This window comes from Cavia porcellus, unplaced genomic scaffold, assembly GCF_034190915.1.
Source record: "Cavia porcellus strain 051 isolate PalLab524CR breed Dunkin Hartley unplaced genomic scaffold, mCavPor4.1 scaffold_9, whole genome shotgun sequence".
NCBI lineage: Eukaryota > Metazoa > Chordata > Mammalia > Rodentia > Caviidae > Cavia > Cavia porcellus.
In genome coordinates, this window is record NW_026947492.1 from 29,363,093 (window position 1) to 29,382,506 (window position 19,414).

Sequence of the window (19,414 nt, forward strand, 5' to 3'; positions counted from 1 at the left end):
TTTTAAAGTTTGATTTTGCCCTACCAGTTATTCTATCTACCTCTAAGCTTTGTAAAAAGACAAGGGAGTGAACTAAATTTGATGATTAACTCTATAATTTACCAAGATATTTAAGCAATAGTGCTAAACAACTTTCGTAACTGACAGATGACAATGAATACCCACCTGGTAAGACTGAGATGAACATTAAATTAAAAAATGCAAAATTAAGCTTATTATGTAGCTCAAATTAACTAGTAATCATAGCCATTCTTCATTTGGGAAACTTCAGATGAGAATTTAGATAGAAAAATTTAGACTTAAGAAATTCCTCTTATGTGTAAAGGTAAGCAAGAATTGGCTTTGGAGCCCGGGGGTAACTTGTGGATCAGGTGGTCGATTGTATACCTTTTTCTTTTTTTAACCTTTTCCTTTCTTTATCTTAATAAACTGAACATAAATAGGAGAGGTATTTCTGAGATATTTTCTCTTAACTGATTGAGAGGCTTGCTTTACATGTGAATGTGTTACTTCATATTCAGCCTGCATCATCTATTTAAGTTACCTCCCTGCCTCTCACATTAGTGCTAAGTCAAAAGTCATATTATCCTAATGAGACATTCTGAAAATGAAGTGCCAAATCTGTGATTCCAAAGAAAACAATCCTTGATGTATAGAGACAGCTTTTTCAAAATCAGCATTAGTATTGATCATGAACCTCTACCACAAAGGATGTGGAAATTCTTTCAAGTGAATGATAAGGAGCAGGAGAAAGGTAGAGAATCTTTTAAAAGTGGATTTAAATTATGTTTTTACTATGTCTTCACACAGTAGTTTCTATCCCAGAGGCTTTGCCCTCAATGGTATTATTATTTTAAAAGAGGAATGATTTAGCGATGATATTAAAGCTCACATGACATTTTTTCTGGTCAGTTAGCTACCTCCATTCATATGCAGAACAGAAGGCTACCTATACAATGTGGTTTAGAGTACATTATGAAATATCTTTCATTCACAAGTGTTGTTTTCTACATACTACTTCATCACTGTGGATAACTCTTATTTTGAAGATGCAAATATCGCTAAAAAATTGACTTGGTTACACAGGAATAGTAGCTATGTCTAAATTAGGTTTCATATGCTAGAGACTCATAGGCAGATTGAATAATTTGGAAATATTTTCATCATTTTGGTCATCCTGATGAATCTAATCCACTCATTTCCCATTGGATAACAACCAGTCAAAAGCTACATGAATATTTATTTACTGTCACTAACTAACATTATTATTTGCTCAATCTATAACTAACTATGATTGGTTCAATCTATGAGTTACAATCTATCCTTCAGTAATCAAATAGCAACTTCCTCATGTCAAATCAATTAGATTTGCTTCAGGTTTCACATCTGCATAGAATACAATAAAGAGGAAAAATAGAGGTTATTTTCTTCAGTTATTGAACACAAATGCATCTGTTTCCACAAAAGAAGTCAGCTTGAAGAAGTTAATATACAAAGGAGGGTAGAAAAACAGTTACTTGGTATCTGTACATACTGTACACAAATTCCTAATTCTATGCACCTATAAATTGTATTTACTCCTATTTTATTTATTTTTTTGTTATGGTTCAATATTGGGTATTAAACCTGGGGTCTTCACACTGAACTACATTCCCAGTTCTGCCTCCCACTCTCCTTTTCTGAGACAAGGTAACTATAAATCGCTGAATTGCCTGGATTGGGCTTAAATTTGCAATTCTCCTGTTTCAGTCTTCCAGATTGCTGGGATTATAGTCATATACCATCCCTTCTAATTCATTATATACATCTTAAAAGATGGAAATACTTTTGCATCATTGGCTGTTAATGGCTCTGCTATGTTTTAGATTCATAACACTGGGATAATCTCATTCTGATAGTATCCCTTAGAGGCACTAAAAGGCATTGGGAAAGAGATAAGAAAAATTTTATATTTTAAAAAAGACAGTAATAATCACTTTGAAGAATAGAAAACATTTTCTGGTAGTCAGCACAAAGGGTAAATATTCTTGCACAGTAAAAGCATAAAAAAGATAACTATCCATTCTAATAATGACCCTGAATTCACTAAATTGCTAAAATACACTTTTTTTAAACTTATTTCTAAATTAAATTTTTTCACATTCACAAAAAGTGGCTGTATTTGAATTCATTTTCAGGCATTTGAGTCTATCCTGCAACAAGGTGCTATATTTTATAGCCTTATAAAAAGAAATCAAGTGTACTATGATATATTTTGTAAACTTACTTTGAAGCAAAGTCCCAAACAGATTCTCAAAAATGGTTTTAAAACAGTTCCCAAGGTGACTATTTTGAATGACCACTTGGGATCTTAAAGGGAGTCAAGATGACAGAGCTGCTAAATTAAATTTTCTAATTAAATTTGTTTCATAAGTTTTTTTTTTTTTCCATTTTTCACTGTTTCATGAGCAAACGAATGTTCTACAGACAAGTACTGGTGCATGAACCATTGCTTGTGAATCATTTGTCTAGGCAAGAGACAACTGTATCTGCAATGTCAACTGGGAGCAAAAATGAAGACTTGGTGAAAATGAAAAACAACGGGCAGATACTCCAGAGTTTGATAATAGTCGACTTCATCATTTGTTATATTGAATTATGTCTCAGGTTGAGTTTAGTGATCTTATCTCTAAAACTCAGTGACATTTTAAATTTAAATTCTCGTTTTAAAGTGTGCTTAAAGTTACAGGTAAATTGGAGATGACATCCTTTCTCTCAAACTGTATTAAATTAGTCACCTGGGCTCTGAAATGGCACAACTTGCCCAGTTGTCCAGCGATTCTTTCCAAAACTTCAGCCATGGCTCTTTGCGTTCCTTGCTATAAAAGTTCATATTTAGTATTTGAGACCAAATTGGAAGCAGATATTACAATTTTTATTTTCTTTATTTTCTTAGTCTTTTCCTCTTAAAGCTCATCTATATCACCTTATACTTTGTAATATATGAATAAATTTCTCCATGCAAATTGCATTAATCAGCTTTCCCATGGCTGAGACATAATACCTGATGCCTACAACTTAAAGGAAGAAAAGCTTAATGTGGTACACAGTTTCAGTGATTCTATCTGTGCTTTATGACTCCATGGCAGAAACATCATGGTGAAAGGGGATGGGAGGAGTGGCAAAGATGCTTAATCCATGATGAGTGAGAAGAAGAGCAAAGGCACAGTATCAGAGAGGATAGAGGAAAGGACTGGATACAGTACTTAAGATCATACCTCCATGACCCAGCCATATACATCTAGAAGCACACTTCTCCACTATCCCACATGGCTCCCAAGTCAATCTAGTTGGCACAATTAAACTTAATCACATAAATCAACTCATGCAAATAGAGACCCAAGCTCATTCATTCTTAGTTCAGACACTTCGTATTACATTTAATATAACAAAGGATATAGATGTTTAGAATTTATTCACAGGAATGCATTCATATTTGAAAGTCAAGAATGTAGTGAGATGACATGTAGAATAATGCAAAATATTGAAATCAACTACATATTTGAGTAAGAATGAGATTCAGATATCCATGATGTAAGAGCATTGTACTGCAGCCAAATTCTGATGAATGTACATTCAGTAACTTTCTCTATTAACACTTACCTAATCACATTAAGGGCAGTACATATGTAAAATCCTGAGATTGTAATTAAAGACATAATATTGTAAGTTTAGCTTTTGAAAGGAGATGTAATTACAATTTTGGTTTACTAACTCTTCATTACAATAAATTTGAGGGTTCCTGAGACTGAGGTCACCTGAGTCACTAATGTTGTTGCACAGAATTCACATAAAATCCACAGATCCTTTCCCCTTTGTTTATAATTTAGAACAGAACATGTGATTTTACTTGACCCCCTCAAGCCTTCTACACTGAAAAAAAAAGTTTATTAATCATAGATTGAACATCAAAGAGTATTTTAAAATACAAGTCATTTCCGTTTTTGAAATGAGAACATCAGACAAATTACTTACTAAAACAAGGAAATTAGTAACTTCTAAAAAAGCTTAATTGTGTCTTAAAGGAAAGATTCATACCAGGCTTTTCATATAGGGACTTAAGGAAATAGGGGTAGAAAGCTTTGTTCCCTTCAGTGGCTGACAGATTCCATTGTCAAATTAGGTAGGAACATCTTCTTATAATTTTCCAACTAATAATTGAATATTATCACAGATCTACATAATTCCTACTATCAGTCTTTAATCTGTAACATTTCATGCTTCTCTTCATATATGTATCTGTAGTCATAACCTTCAAATGAAAAGCATAAAGCCAGATTAAAATTTGATAAAATACTTTTATAGAATTTCTGTATTTTGAACACTGATATCTTACAGGAATTGTTTCTTCGTAATGGAAAATGTTCTACGCTTGAAGGTCAAATGTGACAACTCTAACTTTTTAGTGGCATTGCAATTAGGTCATTATTTTTTCCTTTTCCTCATTATTATTCCAAGGCAAGGACTCCTCTTGTAGCACCTTGCACCTATCAGATCTTTTGAGATTGTCAGCCCCTTTTCACTTAGTCCCTGGTCCTATGTGGAGAGAGTAGTGATGGGACACTTTGCAGTGGAATCCCTTTCTCTGCAGTAAAGTTCATTCCACAGGAATCTGCCAGAATTAGTGTTTTATTAGGAGGATGTTTGCAGATACAAATCATTTGGTTAGCACAGCTGTGTCCATGAAATCAAATGAAGCAAGACTATCACATAGTTAATACAATTGTGGTTATTGAAGGATTATAGAACTCTTTTAAATAGACATAGACTTAAGCTTGAAATAGTTTATTTTTCCTAGGACTAAAATAGTACATAATTTGAAAATACAAAATATAATGTGATACAAATGGCTAGCCAACCACCAAAATCCTTACTTCTGAATGAGTTTTAATTGAAATTATGAAATTATTTTGTCTACCCATCTAATTTATATATTTGTAAATATGCAAATAAATGAGAGGCTGGAGCAGATGGAACCAGATAACTTGGGTTTTGGTTCATAATTGTCCAGAGGTTTCTGGTGATGGCTGCATGTTACCCAGATCATCTGGTCTTGAGCAACGTGTTGTAACTGAAACATACTTTGTCATCTTACTGGTAGAGGGATACAGAGGCATGCTAATTGTAGATAAAATTATGTAAATCAATAGTTCACAGAGAGAAATGTAATTGTGGCATAACAACTTTCACTTCTTCCTGAGCACAATATCCTGTGTGACTTTGCAGTCTTGGCCTCATCAATCACATGTCAAAGTAGCTACTGCCTTATCTATTTGGTAATAGTGCCAAAGCAAGACAATATATTAGTAACCAACCCAAAAACAATTTAATCTCTGTGTGCTTAAATTATTTTATTTTTAAAATAAACTTTTTATAGAATCATTAATAATTCAGAAAATGTACATAAATGTTTTCTATACTATTTCTGATTTAGAACTATTATAAAATGTTTCTCCTATTTCTTTTGCCTGATCAGTGTCAATTCTCCTATTTCCAGGGATGTAGTTGTCAGTGGCGTCATGGCTTCTGAACAGTAGGTATAAATAAGATGACAAGGTCAAAAAGATAATAACTGTATTTGGGAATTAGGATGATTTTCTTGGGAAATTCTAGAAATGTGTAAAATGGATACGAACAACTGAGACCAAGCAGTGACAGAAGACAGAATTGCAATGGTTTGTATATACTTAGCATCTCTGAAACTCATGGTGGAGTTTAATTCATGCTGTGAAGTTTAATGAGTGGAAACTTAATCTGACTATAGTGGTTAGAGGTGGGAATCTCTGGGTGATGACTGAGATTAGATAAGGAGTAGACTGGGATTAGATAGAGTAGACTGAATGCTGGTGGTTTATAAAAAGTGTAAGAAGATGGAGCGAGATCAGAGGATACATGCAAACCTAGGTTTCTTTTCTCACCATGGGATTCCCTGCACTGCTTCAGGATTCTGCTAGCAGGAAATCTATCTATCACCAGTTGTGACCCCCTAGACATTGGACATTCAGAACCATAGCCAAAGTAAATCTCCTTTTAAACTTCCCTAGTCTATGGTATTATGGTATTAGAAACAGAAAATAAAATTCAAATAAAATAACAAAGATGATTTGATTTTATTTGCTTATATTGCTGGAGTACAGGAATATCAGATTAAGATAGTTTTATTGTAGGTGCATGCTGCATTTAATCTGAATATTGTGTGAGGCCTTCGGCTGGCATTTCTCTATGATAGCACCATGACCCATTTTCTAAATATGCCTTTCAGGAAGCAACTATCTGGTAATAAAACAAAGAAATATGCTTTTTCTGTGTTACATGTAGAGCATATGAAACTAAGAAATTTTGACCTGTGCTCCTTGGATATGTAAGAGAATTACAAGGATATTTTGTAAAATAATTTTATATAAAAATAAGTGAAATGTAGCCCTGCCTAATATATACAATATATTAGCAGCATTTGTGGCATCTAGGTAATGTGTTATAAGTACTCCACTCAGTTATTTGCCTTCTCATTCTTTCATCTGTTGTTCATTCATATTCTTAGTGGTCATTTACTTTGTGAAATATGTTAAAAACGAATCTCCAGACTTCTTGAGTATAATTTATTGATTTAAATGTTTCATAAGTGACAATTTGAATTTTTAAGGTAAATAAACATATGACTTAGACAATTCTGCAACAAATTGTATAAATATAACACACAGTTGTTGTTTCCACTCTGAGAAGAATCTCAGATTTCCATTACTCATTTTCATATACAGGTTCACCTTGCTCTGTAATCTGTAAATACAAAGACTAATGCATCATGAAACATGCTATTTACAATGTGCACAATTTGGAATAATTACAAATAAAATAAGCAAATGAGTAAAATGGAATTACATGAAAAGCAAAACAGATACAGTGAATATTTATAATCCTATAAGTACCTATGTACTTTTTACACATATAGTTTATTCATAAAATTCTAGTGAAATGAGGCATATTTTATCATTTTAATTAGAAAATGTTTCTCTAAAGCTGTATTAATGGACAAAAGTTATCATTTTAAAATATAATGTGAAACAGCAAATGAAACTTTTAAAAATTAATGACACAGGTTTAACAGATGCATCCATTAAAAAAATTGATTGACATTCCAAAATATATGCAATTTAAACATGCCCTACTTATATATATTAGTATGTTTTCCTGGCATTATTTGCTGATATTGTAATTTAAATTTGTGAGAACCAGATTTTTAAAAGAAATGATTCACAAAGTATAATTTAGCAGCAAAATAGCAGATGTATGCATTATTTACATAGCAAGCCAAGCCAAAAATTTAGACCCATAAAATTGTACCAAATTAGCTGAAATTTTAAAGTAATTCAGATATCTGGTTAGATAGAACCATCCCATGCAGTGAAAGCAAATGAAGGCCTAACATATTATAAATATGTATTTTTATTAAGTGAGGAAGCCTATTTATTATTTTAGTTTGCCTGAATGAAAATGCACTGGCTGTTTATTTTATGCACTGAAATGAGCAGGCTACATTTAATTTGTGAAGTACTGTTTGGGAAGAAATCTTTTGTTTTTACAAAATGGCTGCTCACAGTTGAAGAGTCAGGATTCAGATAAATAGATGTTGAGATGAAGAATAATATGTTATTATTTCTGGAATGCATTTAATTGATGTATTTTAAAAGCATAATGAGACTGTTTTGCCACTTAATTACCAAAGCTGTAATGTAGTTAAGGGAAGCTTTTATAAAACTTTAGACATTTTCAAAAGCAAAACTCTTAGGAAGATATTTTTTCTAAATAAAAGACCAATTTTTAAGAACAGAATCAGAAAGTCTCCTCACTGACCACTTTTCTATTGAACCTAACCTGATATCCCTGGTACTTTAGGTATAGTCATAACTATGTCATGATATTATGACTAATTTCCACATAGCTGAGTGATTTTTGCTCTCAATTCTTCAAAGAGACAATGAATTAGTAGTCTGTAAAGTTTTTATATGTGGGTCTTAGATGTCAATTCAGTAGGAAACAACAGAGTGGAAGAACAAGCAGGACTTTGGGTACCAGCTGTCAAATTTTCTAATTGCCATAAAGTACTTGACACATTTAGGAGAATTTCATGTTGATAAATCAATTAACAGTTTCTTTCTCTTAAAGGAGTTTTAACTTAAAATATTGAGAAAAAGGTCCATCAATTATATCATCCGAGTCTCAGAAAGAAATAGCATTCCTTTGTTATCTTTGAAAGTTATTGATACTGAGAAGAGGTACTTCTTGGGAAACAATAAAAGCAGAATTCATCTAGGTATTGAGGTTTCATTTAACAGGGAAATACAGGTTCTTATTAGAGGTGACATAGACATAGTTATATTTTTAATAAAATTATTGTAATATAACATGGCTTTCATTTAGAATTTTATCCTAAGAAATTTAAAGATCTTCACTCAATTCCCTAATGTGAATAACTTGAATACACTCTTGCTATCCTTATCCCTTACATTTTTAAAAATGACAATATTTTCAGCAAAAGTCAAACTTTCAAACAAAAATCAATGTTACAATCTGTAAGTTTGACTTACTTATGATGCCTTCTGCAATGTTTCTAAAACAAATGAAAAATAAAATTCATTGAAATACAATTCCTAATTAGGTGTTATCATCAGAGGATAAAACTTGAAGGAATTCAGAACAAAATTAATTTCTTTCTTATTACTGAAGAAATTGATACAAACTCAAACATCTCTAATATTCTGAATTATGGATATGAGTAAGTTGATTCAATGCAATAAAATATTTTTCTTGAATTATTTTTTAACATACAATTCTGATAAAAAGTGTTCAGATTTGCTATCATCTTTTAAAATTTCTGTCCTAAACAATGTATGGATGAGCAGTTACAAGTCTAGAGAGAAATCTTTGACTAAGACACTCTCTAACAATTTTTAATTTTAAGAGATTGACAGTATACCTTCACATCTCTAACAGGGTACCGCCAAACAATATGGAATGATTCTCTCTCCATTTCAAGTGCTCTGGAGTACTCCCAAAGAGAAGTACAGTCCTGGGGTTACCTAGGACTTTTCCTACTCCAAAGCCAAATACTTACTTATTTTGCTAGCAGGCAAAACCCAATTTAAGAAGAGTTCAAAGAAGAATATAGGATATAGTGTAGGCACCTAAATGATTTTACATGCTTTAAAACAAAAAGCAAATATTTTATAGTCTCTGTTATTAAATTTTCCAATCAGGAAACAATGTAATTTCTATAATTTCAGAGAGAAAGCAGAATGCGTAAAATAAAACACTCTTCCTAAAGAATGCTAACTCAGCCAAGCATGTTATAGGAAAGAAAATGTTTTCTTTTAGTATCACTTGCACACTGACTTCTGTGCTAATTTTAGTAGGCTTCTCTGTGACATATGGCAAAGCTGGTGTTTAGCTTTCTTTATTCATTGAATCCAGATGTCCTGACACTTTCATTTACCTTTATCATTGTAACCAAAGCTAGTTCTACCTGCCAACTTCAGAAAGTTCTATTTATAGTTCTGTGGGCTTCTAATCCCAGTTTCACTGAGCTATGCAGCAGCTGAGAGACTGGGATTGCCTCATAAAATGACTAACAAAGGCTGGTTGAGGTGTTTTGTTTCTGCTTTATTTATTTATTTATTTTGCAACAACCGTGACCACCAATCAAATGAGTCATTTTGCTTTCATTAACCAGAGGCATGTATTGTGAAAACCGCCTCTTTACTGATTCTCTATACCTTCCTGAAGAAAAATGTCAAATCTTTCTTCTTGGGCTCGTTTAAAGAAACTGTCTAATTCATCCCTTAATATGCCCTTTACTGCTGAATTTGATGTATGACTGACCAGCAGCAATATGCAGGGAACCGTCTTTAGAAAGAGAAATTATGCAAAAAAGCAATTTTGCACATCCCTGATTTACTCCAGATATTTTGATTTGGCTCTCTCTCTGTCTCTCTCTGTCTCTCTGTCTCTGTCTCTGTCTCTGTCTCTCTTTCTCTTTCTGTCTCTCTCTACTTATCCATCTTTTCCTCTCACCCACTTTTTCTCCCTCTTTCCTTCCCTTTTCCCTCATCCCTTCTTCTTCTCTTCCCCCTCTCTGTTTTCCTCCCTCCCTCCCTCTCTCACATTCTCATTGGCTTTCAAATAATAAGCAAGAATACTGTACTTTAATATTAACAATGATCTGATTTGAAATGAGATGGATCAACTGAGAAGATAAATTTATTGGATTCAAATTAAATCCTTTTTATTTACTCAAATGTATACTTATTAAGGATGTAAAAACCACTGAAACACAAAAGTATAATGTCAAAACTTTTTCATTCTGTTTCATTTTGATTTTCCAATTGTGGATAGGAAGATATTAAGTTTTACTACCAATAATAGGAAAGTAAAGGTCAAAAAAAAGCAAACCTGCCCATCATTCTAGTAGTATTTATGATTAGAGCAGAGCTTAACTAGCTAGGAATTGTATTTAGATACTTGGAAAACAATAGGAATTGAATTTAGATACTTGGAAATGTATCTAAATTTATATGATAAATAATGATTTGATGTTTATATATTGCTCATTGTAACAAAAATTTGCCAGCTGCTTTTAAGTATAATACTAATACATTACTCTAAACAATGGATGAGTAACAATAGACTGTATTGTTAAGTAACAATAGACTGATATTATTGATAATGCTACATTTCATTAAAAATACTTTAAGAACTCTAAAAACATGAGTTATTCAATTTGACATTTTTAAGATTTAGTGATTCATCATTTGCAAACATTTTAAAACTATACTATAGATAAATTTTAGTCAATCATATTTGTAATAAAAACATTATACTTACTAAACATCTATGTACCTGTCACAGAGAATAATCACACTGAGCTCTTTTTATCTTTGAAGTTTTTAACAAACCAGCATTTTAACTAATGTGTACTTAAAAGTATATTTTTGTACCATCTAATTTTTCAATCAGCTCTTGCTATACTTCATTTTCACTCATCCATCATCCTTAACTTGGTCCTTACTATCTATCATACACAAAAATCTGAAGATTTGTGCAGCACAACAAATAACACAAAAACCTTTTTAAAAGAAGCAGAAAACATTATGCAAGGTATTTTTAAATTATACACCAGAAATAATCTGATATATTAATTTCTTTATAGCATGTTTGCAAACAAATGACTTCTGAGATAGATTGAGCACGTTATTTACTCAAATATTTTCTTTCCATCATCATTGATGCTCATTTTGCTACAAAATGGTGAATATCATTAAAAAGTTCATACCAGCTACATTATTGCTTATATAAACCATGTCTTTATTTTCTCAAAGGTTCTATATAATGCAGAGAAGTGCACATTTTGTATGGCATCATCATCATGGCTTAAATTATTGCTTGGAATGTTGTTATAAGGTATTGCTAGGAAGTCACTCTTAGATGAATGCACAATTCTATGTGAAAAATATTGTTAGTGCTTTATCATAATATAAAGTGTAAAGCATTCAGAAGTAAGGCTGTCACTCCCAAATTTGTTTCTGTGTTCTAAAATTTATAACATATGCTGCAGTGGTGGGGATCAGCAAATAGGACATACTACATGGCTGCAGCAGTTACTAAAGAAAATGGTACGACAGCTAGCATGCCTAATGGCCATATTGTGAGCAAGATTCATTCCTCATGCTTATCAGTATTGACTTCTGACTCTAATAAGTTTGAAAACTCATACTAATAAAGCAGACTACACTTTAAAACTAAAGTTAAAATTTGTGGGAAAGACAATGGCTTGAAGCTCAGAGAATGTTTAACTTTAAAAATAACTACACTCGAGTTGATGTGTTATTATTTCCGTAAACTTGTCTTGACTTCTAGTAGTTGAGTTTTTTTTTTTGTACACTCTCCAAAGATCTACAAGTCTGGCTATATGACAGCATTACTTAGAGTGGTTTTTTAAGTGCAGATTCCAAGGTCCTACCTGAGACCTACTGAATCTAGATCTTTGAAAGTAAAGTCCAGTAATCTGTATTCCCAGAACTGCCTAGGTAATTCTTATGAAGGCTTCCAGATATTTCCAAGAAGATCGGTTGAATCATTGAATTAGGTGATTTCTTATTAGGTACGGAATGACAATAAGGTGTTTACTGGAGCCATGATCTGGTCACAACATTTTAGAAATAAAATCTACATTCCCAAATCTTCCCCAAAATTTTAGTCATGAAACATCTATATTTTAATAAAAACTTATGAACTAAGAATATGCATATGTGCAGAATAAAGTCAGCTGCAATTCCACCTGTATTATAAACATACTAATGACTTTTTTAAATGAAAAGAAAGACAGAACAAAGGTAGGAGACAGACAGATGGCAGGACAATAATACTTAAGCTGCAATTGTTTGAATCAAGTGTGAGGAAGGAATGTTGCACACTACCTCAATATTCTCTGAAAAGATTATAATAATCTTTATATAAAATCAATGTCTGCTATTCATTCACCACTGAGAGAATCCCAAAATTGAGTTCATGGTTAGGATTAATTTACCCATTTAACAGTAGGTCTTATTCCACCATGTTAACCCAATTCACACGCATATTATATTGACTATGAATTAGGTATAGGTAGTCATAGGAAGAGATGCCCATAAAGCCATTCAGAATGCATATTTTAAGTTTCAGTAATTCACTGTCATTAGCATCTGGATGTCTGTATTATCTCCAGCAAGTTATACTTTTAGAAGCCTCTGAAAAAACATGATCTTTGTAGTTGGAGTTCTATAATCTAATAATAGTATTCAATAAGTTAAAATATAGGGCTTGGTTCTTGAATTTCTAGGTTTTTATTGAGTAAAATCATCTCGTGCCATCCAAAGAATATTCAGATTCTGTATAATTAATTCCAAAGGAAAATTCGGAGGAGTTGCACAAAGAGCTTTCATTTAGACTATATTTTGAAGAAAGAACACAGGAAGAAACTGCAGATATAAGCAATACCCAAACACCTCAGACAAAAGTGAGTACTCTAATGGAGGCCTGAAACTGTGTTGGGTCACCTGCTTGATTCAGGCATCAGTAACTCTTTCTGCAGTCACCTACAGTTCAAAAGTAGAGAATAAAGTTTGCTATGCCTATCTTAATGCAGTGAGACTGTTTTGAGTGACAGCATGGAGTAAGAGGGTCCAGGCTGGATAACTCTCACTCAGAATGCCTGGCAAGGTGGGACCCATGTACAAAGCTTTGCCTTTCTGTGCTAGTCATCCATAGCACCTGCCTTCAACAGGTCAGAAACCAAAGGAGTCTTCAACAAATATAGCTAATGATGCTCATAATCTGAGCTCCCTGTTGCTAAGATGAAACTTCAGTCACACAATTTCAATCAGTAGAAATAAAATTCTGTACAAAACACAATATGGTGGATTTCAAAATTCTTCATGGCTTTGCCTTTTATATCTTATCAGTTTGCTTTTGTTTTACTGGTGAAACTTTTTGAAGAAATTTCCAAATATAAATCATTGTCATAGAACAAGAGGAAGAAGTGTGGGACTATGAGAGATAACACTTAGGGCTAGTTCCACCAGTCCATTCTCAAATCTCAGGCATTAGTATCTAACTCAGAGTCACAACATCTTACAGTTCACTACAAATTAAAAGACAAACTCAAAATACTTCAAAATAAAACAGAAAAGATGAATATAGAGGTAAACACTTATGTAAGGGTAAGTTAGAAGCTTTATCTTCTTCACTTTTACATTATACAACTAAGAAATCCAATTAATGTGTTGCTTAGGTATACTATTATTTTTAACCATAGTCACTATTATCTGTTTGTTACATTTCACAAAGCAGATATGGAATAATAAGTTTTAAGTAAATATTTGAGGATTCTGATTTTGTTAGATTATCAATTTATTTGCAGACGATAGCATTCAATCCAGTAAAATAATCATGACACCAAAGTGAAGGTTTAGTACTAATGGCTAGTTATAAGGATATTTCTCTAAATTATCTCCTTTAAAGAGTAAGAGGACAGTTATAGGTACCAGAATAAAAATGAAAGTACTCCTTTTAGGGAAAGGTATATTAATTAATATCATTTAGTTTCTAAGGGGATATTATTAAATTCCCTTTAATCTAATTTAAAGGCATGATATTCCTAACAGTTTATAAGTAAATGAAAATACTGTACATGTAATAGTCTAACAAAATACAGATGCTGGCACATTTTACAGTCACAGTTTCTAAGCTAAGACATATGCACTGTATTGTATAGGGCAAATGAAAATATAACGCTTTTTTCACAGCATTTCATTTCTGACTGCAGCTAGAATAACAGACATTTTATACAGTATCTTGTAAACATAAGTAGTGACAGTATAACTCTAATAATCATCTTTAATAGGTTGATAAAATGATTAAAAGTTTAGCCCATTGCCTCAAAATAACCTCAAAAATATATAGATTATATATAGAGAGAGTATGAAAAATGTATTTTTCATCCTGTGATATATAATAGATCTCTGGAATGTGACATTTGTGACAGTGTAAATGGCTACTTCTCTATATGAAATCATATAAACCATTATAGTGTGAGATTCTTCTGAGAAGTTCAGAGTATACACAGAAATTCTTCTCTGGAGCCCTACTAACAATTATCAAATAATGGAGTGGATTTCCAATGTTTGTTTTAAAATATAGACAGTCCCCATAGATATTTTTAAGTACAGAGATAACAACCATATGTTTAGAATAGTTGCTTAAGCGATTTTTTACAAAAAGCAGAGAAATAGATTGGGCAAAATTCCATTTCAGCCATATGGTAACAAAACACATTATCACCAGAATATTTTTTAATTTTTAAATTAAATATACCAAAATAAGCTCTAAGTCACTGAATGGAATAAGCATACATGATTGGAATGATATTGGGTCTGTCCTCACACTACTACGCTCTGAGGAGCCCTTCAGAACTTCTCAGGCAATTTTCTAGCATTTCCATGAGGACTGAGGTGCTTCCACCCCCTAACAGTATTGGTGGTAACACCCACCACCACCCCTGCCCCGTGCCCTGTAAAGGACAAGTTCACTGCAGATATTTCTTATAATCACCATCATGAAAATACCCTGTCTTTAGCCTACACAGACTTCTGTAGATAACCTGGCCCTTGCTTTCCATAAAGGTAAAATCAGAGACCTGGACTCAGCAAAGAGTGGGTCAGGCAAGGTTAGAAGCTCAGTATCTGTGTCTTGTATTCTCCATAGGAAGACTGCTGCAGTAATGGTTTCTTAGACCACAGGATGAGAAAAAGAGCTCAAATTATAAAAAATATTACAACTATACCAAATAGTTTGCAAATCTATAAATGTTTTCTAGCCACACATTTAGCTTAAAAACATTAATTATGCCTCACAGACTGCACTGGAAATTAGTTAATATATACCTTAGTTGAGTTATATCATAACCAGATCATAATGCAACCAAAATCCCTGAAAAAAAATATTGGATTTAGTAGAAACAAACTACTAATGAGTATACCTACTGGAATAGAAAGTGTCTACTCCGAAGACTTTAAAGTAACAACACTTCCAGCTCATTAACCTTAATAGAAATTTAGGTTTAGATCTGATCCAAAACAGGAAAACTCTGGACATACTGTTGTCATAATTTTACCATGAGCCTGTAACAATATTTCTCATGCAATGTTGATTAACGGGGGGAATAGGATTTCATTATAGCAGAACATAGGATGGAAACTTATCTGTATCTACAGTGATTACTAGTTTAGAAAGTTAGAACTTCTTCCATGTTCGTGAAGATGATTCACTGAATTTAAAAGCCACATCAAACAAACTAGAGAAGAACACGTAAAAGAAAATCTCAATGCTATAAAGCACAGGATATTCCTTGCTTTGTATTATGCAATAAGAAAGAATATTCTTAGAAAAATGTCTGAATCTTTTTTGTGTCAGTAATGCCAGTATCTTGGGAATTTGCTTCCTGGAATGGCAGTCAGCTCTTATGACGCATCAATTTGGGAAGGCAAGGGGAATTACTAACATGTTACTTAGAAGGATGCTGTTCATTAGAATGCAGTTGAATGTTAAACTACATATATTTATAACTGCTAAATTGAAAAGGGTCCAAGGTAACAAAGCATTTTGGCATGATGGCAAAAAACAGAACTTTCATTAATCTTAGTTACAAATGTATCTGCTATGAGGAAATTCTATTACCTCTGGACTCCATACTGCATTAATTAAATCTAAAAGATATATTTACTAACAGAAGTACAACACTTTCTCAGCATCTGAAATCCTTGATTATATGTATTCCCAGTCCAGGCACTAATCTCTCTAAAGAAGCAAAATTATATTAGATTACTAGGTTAGCATTACGTAATATACCAACAATGTGTAGCAGATTCTGGAAATCTAATAATGTTGTGTGAAATGTTATTATCTAGAAGAAGAGATATGTATAAAAATAGGTAATATTCCTTAAATATTTTGCTGAGTTACAATTCTTCCTGCTGGGAAGTTTACCACATTGCCATGATATATGTATGAAATGCCTGTTCAGAAAAAGCAAATTAGAAAATATTCCTCATCAACTCACTAAATGTAGGAATATATACTCAAAACTGGCTTTCAAAAGTGATACAAATATACAGGGAAAGATAACTGTGTAGGTGAAAAACAAGACAATAGGAGTCTATTGGTTTTCTTTTAAAAGGAATCATATATATATATATATATATATATATATATATATATCCAAAATACTTATACAGATTCAGCCTTTTATGGACAACATTCACACAACTTTTTCTAGGATTATTGCCTGACATAGCAGAAATTCCACCATTTATTCTCAAGAAAGTCTCAAGAGAGAAGCATCTCTTTCCACCCTCCTGTAGGGACTCTTGGTCTAGGCTTGTGCTTTTCGGAGGAGTCTTTGATCTGCAGGTTTTAGAGGCTTGTCTCTCGGAGGAACATGGTGCCGATGTTGTAGGAAACCTTTTTTATTCTGGATGAAGAAAGAGAAGGCTTTGGCTGCTTTGGACCAGTCCTTACCTCCAGGAAATAGCAGATCCCGGGGATTTCTTTTGGAAAGTTGTCTGGAAGTTCTTCACGGGACCGAGGAATGAATGTGAAACTTTCTTCTCGTTTTAATAATCTACGAAGAAAATGTAGATGGTGTGAATCAAAATAGCAGGGGAAATGTGAATAAATGAAGAGATATCCTAAAGTTTCAGGAACCTGATCCAGAACTATGCCCATACTATGATCACCTCTATTTCTTTGAAAGAGATGTGACTACAATAGGACTCCAAATAATAGGAAAGATTTTAACTCAGAAAAAAATTGTTCCATGTAATAGCTGTAGAAAATAACAGCTGCAACAACAAAAGCCGCTTATGGTGCTACTTAAAAATATTTGTTTGACTGTGTTTTGCTTCTAAACAATATTCCTTGAAAAATATTTGTTTCAATTTGATTTCCCCCCAAAAAATAGCAGTAAGAAAAATGCATAAGGCAAGACTTCACATCAAAGATGCAGGAATTTTTCTGCTTTGAAAACCTTTCCAAATTCTATAGTACTACTTTTATGCTTTGTAGATTCTCAATAAATTTTAGGGTGTATCCTCCTTGTCCAACACATAAACAAAGTATTGAAATCTGTAGAACATTTCAGGATGCCAAGGGTTTCTGCTGATTACTGATTTCTAGAATACAATACATATTTTCTAAACTCACTAACATTTATTAGTTAAAAACCTGATTCTTTCCTTTCAGTCACACTTAGATACTCTTTTTCATAACAAGCTGAAAGAGATTTAGTTTTTACACTTGTCAAGTTTCATGAAAGGTTCAATTTGATACTCATATCTGAAAATTTGGCTAAACCATTCAATTCAACTCAACTCAGCTCAGTTCAGCTCAGTTCAATTCAATAACTCCTTATGTACTATTTACTGCCCAAGAAAAGTATGTAGATGTAGGAAATAAAACAACAGCAAAAAACACCTCTATACACACTCGAAAAGCAGAGTAATATAAAAGTAATTTGGAATGGAATAGAGGACATCAGAAAACTAGATAAAAAGATAAATTTTGAAAAAGCTACATAAGCCCAGAAGAGAAAAGATGTTTCCAGTAGAAGGACCACATAGACTTCGTGATTGAGAGGCTTTTTAAGAAGTGCATTTATCATATGATTTCTGTTACATGAGAAACCCTAAAAAAAAGTAAAATAAAAGATAGATGATGGGAAATAGGCAGACAGCTCTTTTGCAGAAGGGAAAAAGACAAAGAAATGGAGTGAGGAAGGAAGGGAGGGGAGAGATACAGGAAAAAGAATCAATATGTGTTATGTACATGTACCAACTCCACATGAGGAATGTAATCATTATGTACTGAAAATATGTACTAATAAAAAATAAAAATTGTTACAGCAGTGAAAGTAAGCAGTGAATGTGAAAGATTGCTCTACATGGGGCCAAGTGCTGAGGGCTCAGTCATCCTGTGGGAGAGAGCCATTTGCTGTGAGCTAACATGGAGAAGGCCAACTGAACTCAGAACTCAGAACTTCTGGGTCCATTTAATGACTCCCAGCTGAGTTCAAGCCTGAAGGTGTGCTGACTGCTGCAGGCTGAATGCATCTGGTCTCAAGCTCGATGAAATTATCCACTACCCTGCCATAAAGCTACTACTGGCTTCCTTGGATAAATTAACACAGATCTGGACTCTATCTCCATGTCTGCCAATGATAACAAAGACAAACCTGGAAGTGGATTTTTGTATTTTTCTTCTTTCCTTCTATCTCTCCCTCTCTCTTTCTCTTTTTGTTTCTTTTTTGTTGTTTGGTTGGTATGGGTTTTTTTTTTTTCTCCTTCCTTGTTTGATCTTATTTTTATATGAGTATAAACATGGTTTCTAGCTTCTTGGTTGTTGTTCTGTTCTGTTCTTTCTTTTATTTCTCCCTTCTCTCTTTCCCTCTTGTCTTCTGTTTTCTGCACCAGTTTCCCAAAGTTTGCATGATTCCCCTTTGTCCTGCAGCCTTGCCTCTAATCTCTTCTTCATATACTTCTCTATTTTTTCCCTAACGTCTTTTCAATTTTCTCCCTCAAGGGTAAAAATAACATATTAAGGACTTATTTACTACGTATAGTTTTTTGGTGTATTTTAGATTTTCTTATATAACTACAAAGTTCATTCAGTTAAAGGTGGCAAATTAATGTTTGTCATTTTTAAGTTGTGTTTTGCTATTGTTATTGCTAATTGTACCACTTTAGTCAAAGTGACATGATTGTTTTAACCAGCTGTTCTTCTTGGTATTTCA

At 32.9% G+C, this 19,414-nt stretch overlaps 1 protein-coding gene across 1 annotated transcript in view; it reads right to left on the reverse strand.

Moving 5' to 3' along the window:
• Window positions 1–6,624: 6,624 nt before the first annotated feature.
• The window catches only part of Gucy1a2 (guanylate cyclase 1 soluble subunit alpha 2), a 291,599-nt gene continuing 278,809 nt past the window's right edge, over window positions 6,625–19,414 (reverse strand). The window contains exon 8 of the mRNA XM_063256136.1: window positions 6,625–17,248. Coding sequence (XP_063112206.1) covers window positions 17,041–17,248 — 208 coding nt within the window. The 3' untranslated portion in view covers window positions 6,625–17,040. The remainder of the gene's footprint in view (window positions 17,249–19,414) is intronic.